Source organism: Eumetopias jubatus, unplaced genomic scaffold, assembly GCF_037043125.1.
Source record: "Eumetopias jubatus isolate StellerSeaLion01/CBP00866 unplaced genomic scaffold, mEumJub1_p1.0 scaffold_12, whole genome shotgun sequence".
Taxonomy (NCBI): domain Eukaryota; kingdom Metazoa; phylum Chordata; class Mammalia; order Carnivora; family Otariidae; genus Eumetopias; species Eumetopias jubatus.
In genome coordinates this window covers 5,215,192-5,226,215 of record NW_028274818.1, presented here as the reverse complement: position 1 = coordinate 5,226,215, position 11,024 = coordinate 5,215,192, and the positions used below count along the sequence as shown (strand labels likewise).

At 46.6% G+C, this 11,024-nt stretch overlaps 1 protein-coding gene across 2 annotated transcripts in view; it reads left to right on the top strand.

Moving 5' to 3' along the window:
- The first annotated feature begins 215 nt into the window (after nucleotides 1-215).
- SLAMF1 (signaling lymphocytic activation molecule family member 1) overlaps nucleotides 216-11,024 on the top strand; it is a 33,449-nt gene continuing 22,640 nt past the window's right edge. Inside the window, exons 1-3 of one of the 2 annotated variants that reach the window (XM_028090920.2) lie at nucleotides 216-540; nucleotides 8,125-8,463; nucleotides 10,254-10,538. In XM_028090920.2, coding sequence (XP_027946721.1) covers nucleotides 465-540; nucleotides 8,125-8,463; nucleotides 10,254-10,538 — 700 coding nt within the window. In that variant the 5' untranslated portion in view covers nucleotides 216-464. The remainder of the gene's footprint in view (nucleotides 541-8,124; nucleotides 8,464-10,253; nucleotides 10,539-11,024) is intronic. The other variant, XM_028090919.2, reaches the window with a different exon arrangement.

Here is an 11,024-nt window from a genome sequence, read left to right as displayed (position 1 = left end):
AATCAAACATGAGACGTAAGAACTCTTTAAGGTTTAGTCATCCAAGTTCAGCCTTGAACTAACTGACCCAGATTTCGGGACGGTCTAACAAGACTCCATCTCTTCTTTGCACTCTAAGAAGAGTTACCAGACAGAACTACCAGGGAAGGCAGGGGTGGGTAGGAGGGGGGTAAATTTCTGCTCAAGGCTGGGTTTGCTGAACTACTTTCCCGTCTTTAGCAGTCTGAGCATTTGACACGAACTTCTTGGGAACAACAAAGTGATTTAAAGCCTGAAAGGAGATGAGCAATCCTCGAGACTCAGGCAGAAAAAGTCCCAGTGATACAGGAAGCCATCTGGTTCCTGATGCATAACTAGGCGGCAGAGCTACCTCTGCCTGACACGGACCTCACTCACTCTGTCGTGGCGTCTGCAAGCAGCTGCTGGGCTCCTCAAGCGGCTCCCTTCCCTTTCTTCACCGGCTGATGGATCCTAAGAGGCTCCTCTCTTTGAACTTCCTGCTGTTTCTCTCCCTGGCTTTTGAGCTGAGCTGTGGAACAGGTGAGTGTTCATCTGTTTGAGGATGTGAGTCCTGCCATTACCTGCCAGGAGTCAGCGAGCCCATGGATGGAGAGAAGTCGTAGGGGCTGGGGGTTGTGGTTTGGCTGCCTCTCTCTCAGGGCTTGGCTCAGAGTTCCTTCTGACTCTTTGAAAGGGGAAGGAATATTGTGGGTTCCTGGATGCCAAGGCTCAGCCCCACCAATCTTAGTTTCCACGGAAAGCAGGAGCCCTCAGCCAAAGGCACTGGTCACATTCCAGACCAGGCTCTCAGGGTGGGACGTTCTAGTCAAGGTTCTGGTTGAGTGGTTGTTTTCACATCTGACAAAGACCCAGGCTAAGGGGCTGAGAAGGACGGATGGAGCTTGGGGAGAAGATGACTCCTATATCCCTGCCCTTGAAGGGGATCCTCACACATGTGAGCAAACCAGAGCTATGGTCCAACAACAAGGAAGGGCTGTAGGGGGAAGGGAGGGTAGAAGTGAAGTGAAAACCTCAGGCATCAGCTGAGAACAGACAGTGGCCACAGTGTGGTCATACTGGTGGCTACTTTCCTGGAAGAGAACCTCCCAAGGCAGTGAGATAGGGAGAGGCCAGGATTTCTGGAAATGCAAATTGGGAACTCTCTAGGGTCAGGGCAGCTCTAGCGGTAGAGCCAGACACACAACACAGGGTTTGGGGCTGGGCTCTGCTCTTGTGTTTCTGGCTTGTGTTCCTCTCAGAGGCGAGCTGGGGTTCTCTGTTAGTAGTATCAGTGCTATGAGAAACAGTATTTGAGAAAGAAAAAGCCGTACAAGGAGTGGACTTTGGGCTCAGTGAGGAGTGTTGAAGTGCCTGAAGGCCGGTTACACTAGAGGAGGCAGCCTGGAGTGGAAGCAGCATTAGGGAAGGGGGGAAATCCTGAGGCTCTGGGTGTTTTGCACTTGGGGTTTTCAAGACCGCAAATCCATTAAGGACTTTTCCAGGAAAAGTCCAGAGATACACTAGGGATGTTGGAGAGGCTGTGCATGGGATCTATCTTTTGCCAGACTCCCAGATAAAGAGGACATTTCTCCACCCCCTGTTTCCCTTGAAATCAGACAGACCCATAGCTATTGCTTTCTGAGGTCTAGGGAAGGGGTGATCGAGCTCAGAGTTCAGAAAACCAAACTGAACCACTTTAAGCCACCAAAGAGAGAGCCAAGACTTCCCAGTGCACCTCATTTGTGACTCTACCATTTGGGGATATTTTTCAGTGACTATCAGGAATGATGGGGTTGAACAGTGGGCTGGACTTTTTAAATCTCTGTGCTTGCTTGCCTGCTGGCCAGCCTGGCCCATGGTGTGCCCATGGCAGCAGGTGCTGACAGCGCTCCACTGGAGGTTTGGAGGTCCCTTGTTAGTGAGAAGCAGTACAGCCCCGTGGGGGCTTTGTGACCAACCTTTGGCATCTGTCTTCCTTGCATTCCGTTTTCTCTGAAATATGCACATTTTTAGTGTTTTTATTTTTAAATACACACCCTTTTGTGAAACCCCAATTAAACACAGATGGAAAAGCTTTGCAAGTGGGACAGGTCAACCATGACAGTTACTCAACCAAGAAGTGCGATTCTTGTAAAATCAGGACCCACCCTCTTTCCCATCTCTACTCAGCTTGCCTCCCAATTCCCTGTCAGAATTGTAAAATCAAAAGTCCACATGTCCCTTCCCCCAATAAAGTGAATTTTCCATTCCCTCAATGGTATTTTTTGAAAATAGACTTTATTTTTGGAGAAATTTTGGGTTCACAGCAAAAGTGAGCAGAAGGTACCAAGATTTCCCCCTCCTCCCACACATGCATAGCCTCCCTGTTATAAGCATCCCCCGCCAGAGGGATGCATCTCTTACAACTGATGAGTTGCCCCAGGGGGATTTTGTATTCCTCCATGTGGGTCTGCCCCACCTCCTTCACACACATGAAGGACAAGTGTGTGGGTTCCAGACTTGACCCATCTTTGTTCACTGGGCCATTCTATCCCAAGATGTAGATCTAAGCACTTCTCAAAAGACTTAATACTGGGATACTTTTTTTCAAGAGATTGAATACTGGGATATAATGCCATCACCTTCACATCTCCAGCACCAGACTGGAAATCAGAACATCAGGGCTCATTGGTTTTATCCATAGACTGACTTTGGACAATCCCATTGAGTAACTATCTATTAAGGATATGTGATGTGGCAGGAATTGTGCGAGGTGTGGGGGAAGCAAAATGAACATCCACAACCTCTGCCCAGCACCTGACACAGTGTCTGGCACATCAGAGCCCTTCCACAAATGATTGTTGAATGAATAATAATAGTATGCACAGCTTGCTTGCAATATACCAGGCACTGTCCTAAGTGCTCTGTATATTATTCATTTAATTCTCACACCAACTCTATGAGATATGTTATTATTGTTACCAGTACGATTTTATAGAAGAAGGAATGAGAGGCACAGAGAAGTTTAGCACTTTCTCTGTAGTCACACAGCTTGACTTCAGAGACCTCAATAAATGAACCTGGATAAACTTATGTTCGGTGGGAGTGGGAGGCATGCTAAAATTTGTATCCAGGTCCCATGGTAAAAATTAGAACATGCTATCTATAATTGGAACATATAAGTTGATTTTAATTGAATTGAAATGAAGTGCAGGAATATTCAAAAGGTGAGAGAAGTTGATAAAATTATAGAAGGAAGTAGAGGGCATATGGAAGTATTTGATCTGGAATTGGGAAAGTGGATAGGAACTTCTTTCATCATGTAAGTTTTCATTTAATTTTTTTATTAACTAGTTTGTTTATTGGAAGAGTATCACACATATGTCTATTTAAAACTTCAAAAGTACAAAAGGGTATATACAATGGAGACAAATCCCCCTACCGTCCCCCCTGCTGGAGGCAACTGCTATCACCAGTTCCTTGTGTATCTTCCCAAATATATACACTGGATTTTTGTAAGACTTGAAGAGAGTATTCCAGATGAAGGCACCAATGCAGAGGTGAGGTGTTGCGAGTGTTCAGGGGGATGGCAAGTGACCTGCTGAGCTTGAAGCCTAGGGTCCATAGCCAAGGCTTTTCCATCTGCTCAGCTGGCAAGCAGGGAGAAGGGTCCCCATCATTTCTCCCCACACTGTACTTCTTAGGGATGTTTTACAGATGAAACAGAGTACATTCTGATTTTGGAGAAGGGGGGAACTTAGACTCTGTAGCCATTTGCTCACTCATTCAGTTTTTCATTCTCTTGAGCAACAAGGATTTACTGAGTTTCCTCTATGTCCCAGGTGGCTGTTAGGACTATAAGTGGACAAAACAGACACAGTCACTGCTCTCAGAAGCTTATTCCTGAGTAAGGATGACAGGCATAGAATCAGAGTTAAAAGCGTGATGAGTGATGTGAAGGGGACATACAAAGGCACTGGAGGGAGGCCTAGATGAGGCTAGGGGTCAGAGGCAGAGACGGGAAGGATGGAAGGAGTTAGTAAGGAAAAAAGAGGGCAGTAACTGGTGTGTTCAGGCTGGGGCATGGAAATGCAAGTACTCTGAGTCAGAAAGACCCAGCAGCATCAAGGAACAGGGTGGCAGGGGATGGGCAGGGTTGAAGAGGATGGCTCTTGGGACTGGAGGTTAAAGAACAGCTTCTCTTCCGGGGCCTAGATTTGCTGTAAGAAGTGTGAGGCCTGGAGAGACGCCCGCCTCCTCTCCCTGAAAGCTATGGCGAGAGGCTGTGAGCCCATGTGAATGTGTTATGACCCGGCAAAACAAAGCAAGTGGTTATCGTTAGGTGGGAATCCCGTCTTGTGAAGGGTTGGCCAAGTGGGGCTCATTTCAGGAAAATATCCATGGGTCCATGTGAATCACTCTACTTTCTGAGTAGAATTACCCTTGAAGAAAGTGAGTTGATGTTAATGGCTACAAATGTTTCCTCCAGATTCTTTGAGTAAACAGGACTGACTGAATCACAGCCCGCTGGAAAACACGCATCAGGCAGTAGGATGTTTCAGGAGGGGGGACTCCACTTGAAGCGTTTTTGTGAACCACTTTAAAGTCCCCACTTGTTTTTCCACTTGTGCTTAGGTGGTGCTGGTTTCTTGTACCCCTTCCAGACCCAGCCACTCACACACACTCGGTTGTGAGATCACCAAGCTTCATGTGGGTTACAGGGTGTGAGGGTTTCTTCCTAACCGATTTTTGATCTCACTCCCCGTGCGTGAGTGTGCAGATGCTGCCCAGACTGCCTTCACATCTGCTCCTTTTCTTTTTCTCTTTCCCTTCCTATTTTCTTTCATTGATTTCTTTGGTGGTCGTGGTGGCTCCTCCCTATTCTGTCTTACATCCTCCCTTCCCCTCACTTTTCCTTAATCGTTACTAGTCTCCACCAATCTCACCGTAATTTCAGCCCCGGTGGACTGCCTATTGTTTTCTCCCAATCTCTGGATCTCTAGCTTGATACGAGCTGGGCCCTTTATGGGCCCGTGTTGAGATTTCAGGGCATTCTGGTATCAAGAACATCTGGACCAGTTTGTCCAATTCTCCAACAGCCCATGTGAGCCACAAGTCAATGGTGTCCTTTCTAGGTGACTGCACTCCTTAACCCGGCAGTTTTGTTTTACTTCTCTGGCTTCCTTATCAACTAAAGCAATCTATGCTCTCTGAGTCATGGGCTCATTCTTTTATGAGAATTAGCTTATGGTTAAGTTCAGTTACATAACGGACAAAGCTAAATGAAAGAGATTTTAGTTAGGTAATGTAGCTTTCAGCACTCATATTTTGAACAGGTATTTATTAAACGCCTACCATATACATGTTTTGTGGGTTAACTATTGTTGTAGGTCTTAGACACAAAACAATGAACAGAGGGGCGCCTGGGTGGCTCAGTTGTAAAGCATCTGCCTTTGGCTCGGGTCATGATCCCAGGGTCCTGGGATCAAGCCCCGCATCGGGCTCCCTGCTAGGCAGGAGGCCTGCTTCTCCCTCTCCCACTCCCCCTGCTTGTGTTCCCTCTCTCGCTGTGTCTCTCTCTGTCAAATAAATAAATACAATCTTAAAAAAAAAAACAACGAACAGAATGAAATTCTTCCTCTTAAAGAGTTTGCATCCTAACCAGGGACACAAAAATAAAATAAAATAATGTACGATGTATCATCTGACAGGGGTAAGTGTGCAGTCAGAAGGGGTGTTTATTTTATATAGGATGGTCAGAGCAGGTTTCTCAGAGGAGATAATTTTTTATTGTTATGTTAGTCACCATACATTACATCATTAGTTTTTGATGTAGTGTTCCATGATTCATTGTTTGCATATAACACCCCGTGCTCCACGCAGAACGTGCCCTCTTTAATACCCATCACCAGGCTAACCCATCCCCCCACCCCCCTCCCCTCTAGAACCCTCAGTTTGTTTCTCAGAGTCCATCGTCTCCCATAGCTCATCTCCCCCACCGATTTCCCCCCCTTCATTCTTCCCCTAGAGGAGATAATTTTTTGAAAATAAAGTGAGGGAGTGCGCTATCCTGATATATAAAGAAAAAAGATATCTAGAGAACAGCAGAAGCAAAAGCTCTGAGCAGGGAATGTTCTTGATGAGCTGTTTGAGCCAGTACAACCATAGTGCAGTGAGTGGAGAGAGAGGGCAGGAGAGGGGTCAGGGACGGGTTTACCTAGAGTCTTTGAAGCCATAACAGAGCCTGTGGATATCTTTTCTATGGGTTTCAGAAATCCCTGGAAGTTTTAAAGCAGGAGAGAGACAAAATCTGACACAGGTTTAAAAAGATGACTCTGTCTACTGCACAGATGCCAGGAGATTAGTTGGAAGCCAATGGCTATGTCAGGCTGTGACTCCGGTGGCAGAAATGAGGGAGGTTTGAGGTGCTTGGATTGCAGACATGTTCTGAAGTTAGAGCCAACAGGATTTGCTGATAGACTCCGTAAGGAGTATGAGAGAAGGAAATGAGTCAAGCATTTGGTCTCAGAATTTGGGGGAGTTTCAATGTTGTCAGTGGGAGGGGCTTTGGAGCCAAGAGTTTGTTTGCTAAGTTTGCAATGCCCTTTCGACCTCCAAATACTGATCCATGTAGGCAGTTTGGGTGGGAGATCTATCTCTGCAAGCGTTCCAGAAGTCTGTCAACCCATGCAACTGGATGAGCATGGCTGGGAGGGACGAGGTCTGAGTACTGAATCCTGGGATGATCCAATATTTAGAGGTCTTTAAGAGCAGCAGTTTCTAGTCAAGGAGACTGAGAAGGAGAAGCCAGTGAAATAGGAAGGAAACCAGGAGAGTGGAGTTCTAGGGATTGAATGAAGGCAGTGTTTCAAAGAGGGACTGATGAACCATATCAAGGGCTCCTGAGAAAGCAAGATGAGGATGGAGAATGGATTCAGCACCATGGCACATACAGTGACCTTGATAAGAGTGGTTCCAGTGAGTAGTAGGGAAGAGCAACTGCTAAGAGTAGGTACAGGAAAAATGAGTCAGGAAACAGAAACAGAAAATACAAACACACATTAAAGGACTTTGCAATAAAGGAAAAGAGAGAAATGAGGCAGCAGCCAGGGATGAACCTGGGGTCAGGGGAGGGGTTTGTAAGATGAGGGAAACGGGTTGGTGTGTTGTGTGTTGGTGGAAATAACCCATAACATTCTATACCAGTAACAAAGCTGATGGTGCAAGGGGTGGGGGCTATTGCAAGAGCAAAGGCTTGAGGTGGGTGAGTGTTCCATGATGGAAGAGGCTAACCTTAATGGGAGCATAGACCATCCATCTGGGTAGGTAGGTTTCTTGGTGGTAGTCTCAAATGGAAGTTCTCTTCTTATTTCTTCTACGTTTTCAGTGCAATGAGAAGCAGAGTCATCAGCAGAGGCCATGGGTTTGAGGAGAGAGGAGGTGTTAAGGGTGTGGTTTTTTTTGTTGTTGTTGTTTTGGTTTTTTTTTTTTTTTTTTTTTTTTGGCTCAGCTCTTTTGAAAAAGAGAAATAAAGTAATTTCTTACCCTTGATATTAGAAACTATCTTATGGTCTTTTCGAGAGCAAGAATTCCACAGTTTGAACACTGGGCTCACCACTCTCCTAGCTCTACATCCCTCAGACTTTTCTCTTTCTTCATTATCTGAAATGATGCTCTGTAGCCTTGGTCTCCTGGGCTCACGAGATCAGAATCAGCTTCAGTTGCTCTCTGCCCTTCATACTATGTACCCAGGGGTGGTGAGAAGTCTGGTCAAGGAATTAGCAGACCTGGCTTCTAGACCCGTTGTTGGTTGTGTGACTTTAAGGATGTCATTTAACTTCTCTGTGCCTTAACTATAAATCTGAGTTGACAGGATTATCTCCCAGATCAAAGAAACCCAGTGTCCTAGTTAGTCTGTACATCTCCTTTGTAAGTAATTTTAAGATTTACATTGGGATTTTTGAAACATTGAGAATATAGTGGGACTGTCATGACCATTCTTATAGGATACTAAGGACCTGGCAACCCCAGGGATAGTGCAAGAGGAAGAGGGAGCACCTTCCATCTGTCATTCCTGATCCACAGACAGGATGTGATTCTCAAAGGCCCCTACAAAAAGGGACTTTCTTATTCTTCCTCACACAGGTGAGAGCTTGATGAATTGCCCAGAGATCCCTGGGCGGTTGGGAAGCAGTTTACTGCTGTCCCTGGCATCTGAAGGGGTAAGTAAGAGCATGAACAAGAGCATCCACATCCTCGTCACCAGAGCAGAGTCACCGGGAAACAGTGTCAAGAAGAAAATAGCGTCTCTGGATCTTCCAGAAGGGGGTTCTCCACGCTATCTGGAAAATGGCTATACATTTCATCCGGAAAACCTGAGCCTGGGGATCCTGGAAAGCAGAAAGGAAAATGAGGGCTGGTACTTCATGACCCTGGAGGAGAACTTTTCAGTTCGACACTTCTGTCTGCAGCTGAAGCTCTATGGTAATAATGGGGCTTCCCCAGTCTGCACGGGCCAGGGTGGGGGGCACCCGAGATCATCCTTTACCTAAGGATTTAGGCATCTCTCAGAAGCAAGAGTATCCAGGATTGGGAGCAACTTGAAAGGTCACCTAGTCTAGGGTGTTTAAACTGTGCTCTAGGAAGAGGTTTTAGAGATTCACAAAACTCTTTTTGTCCAAATTGCTCACTGATGGTAGTTGATTAGCACTAGTTAGCCCTACCCCCATTTCCCAAAGAAAAGGAACCCAGTTGCCTATGGACTACAGGGCCTGTGGTCCCAAGAGTCTCAATTAGCAAATAAGACTTGGTTTGAAAAAAAGGTTTTTTCCCTCAATTTTTAAAATGTTTGAATACCATAGATCAAGCCCAACCTCTTTTCCATCGATGAGGACATTGAAATCCAGGGAGAAGTGGTTGGCTTGTGCTTATACAAGTCCTCGTGGGTGGTTCCCTGAATCAGCCCATGCACCACTCACATGCCCTGTGCTCTGGCACAGGACCGCATCTACCTGGGGGAAAAGCACTTTTTCTCATTGAAACAGAGGCTCTGGTTATAAAGCCGCTCAGCTGCAGAACTTGAACTAGAACATAGGTCCATCTGAAACCAAGGCCAGTGCTTTTTTGAGCCTCTTTAACTGCCAGCCCCTCTTGAATGCACGCAGAGTTTGTGTCTCTTTGGCCCGGAGGCTCTTTGAATTTCCAGGAATCCTGACAACAGCCATGCAGGTTGTCCTGCTTTCTCATAGAGAGACTTTCTTGTCTTTGAGATGGGACAGAGAGCCCCACCTACCCAGCATTCCCCTTCCTCCACATAGTGTATGCAGGCTCCCCTCAGCCCTCTGCCAGGTACGGGAGAGCTCTGACTACTCCAATAGTGGCCTAGGGATGACACATCATGCATTTCCTAGAATAGTTCACTGCTTTTGTCACATCTTGTCACATAAATTCTTACCTTGGAAGATAACAGTTTCTGCAACCATGAAAGAAAGAGGCTGGGTTTCAGAGTCAGACAGCCTTAGGTTCTGATCTCAGCTTGAGTGATATTATGTGAGACACTCCACCTCTCTGGGACTCAGTTTCCTCATCTGTAAAATGGGAATACTTATAACTAAGGTTATAATTGTTGAGAAAGTTGTCGAGAAGATTAAAGACTATGATAGATGTAAAATTCCAGAATCATGCCCATCCTACAGTAGTTGCTCAATAAATACAACCTGCCCCCTTGCCTTGGCCATTTCACAGCATTAGAGTGAGATCCCCACCCCTGCCCCACTGCCCGACACAGACACACACAGACACAGACACGGACACATACACACACGGACACATAGACACACAGACAGACGCCCACCCTTCCACCCACGCACACACTCCAGGTAACACCCCACCACTATGTCATTCTTTCATGTCTAGAGGTAATACTTTAGCCAGTGACAATTAAACCATGCAGGATTAGTTGGCAGAAAACACCACAGGTAGAAAACAGAAGAGCAACTCAGATTGGGAGCATCAGCAAGAGCAAGCAGATTCCTAACAGTAGTGGTAGGAGGGAACTAAAAGACAAATGATTTTTCCCTATTTTGCGCTGAGGTCGTACTGGAAAGGAGTATAGTGGAGAGAGAGGGAACCAGCAGATCCCCACTAGAAATAAATCACACTGCAGACCCACAGGGAGGGAAAACTACCATTAGGCTGCATTTTCTTCTAACAAGAAGGTCACGTTAGAATCTCAGGGGGTTCAGTGATGGCTTCCTTCCTCCCCCTCCTGACAGAGCAGGTCTCCACTCCGGAAATTAAGGTGTTGAACTGGACCCAGGAGAATGGGAACTGCAGCTTGACCCTGGCCTGCGAAGTGGAGAAGGGGGACTATGTGGTTTACAGCTGGAGTGAGGAAATGGCTACCGATCCACCGATCCCAGCCAACGGTTCTCACCTCCTGCACCTTAGCCTTGGCCCTCAGAATGTCAACAATGTCTACTTCTGCACCGCGAGCAACCCCATCAGCAGCCGCTCACAGACCTTCACCCCGCAGTCCAAGTGCAGGCCAGAATCTTTAGGTGAGTGCCCTGGTGGGGGCGGGCGTGGCACATTGATGATATGGGCTCAGTCCTCACCTGGAGTAAATGCTCTGCTCCCATAGCCGTGGCCTCCACCTTGGTAATAACACTTTCCATTTTCTCTATAGTTGAGAAAAGCCTCCTCATGTGCATTCAGTGAATTGCCTCAGCTCATCACCACCAGGTTGACATTATGCTCGGTTCATACTTGAGGACAACAATAAGAAATGATGGGGCCAGACCCAGAGTGCAGGCCTCCCAGTTGCGATTCTTCCTCTCCCCTCCTGTCTTGGCTCCAAGCTGCAAGGGCAGCTGGGTGAGAGAATGAAGGGGGCAGGTCCCGACTCCCCAGTCCATACTCCACTAATGGTGGGTCAGGTCTGTACCATCAATAAGTACTGTTGACCACCTATGCACAGAAAATTGGGCATGGATATGATACATGATCTCTGCACTCCAGCAACATGCTGTAAAGATAAGACATGA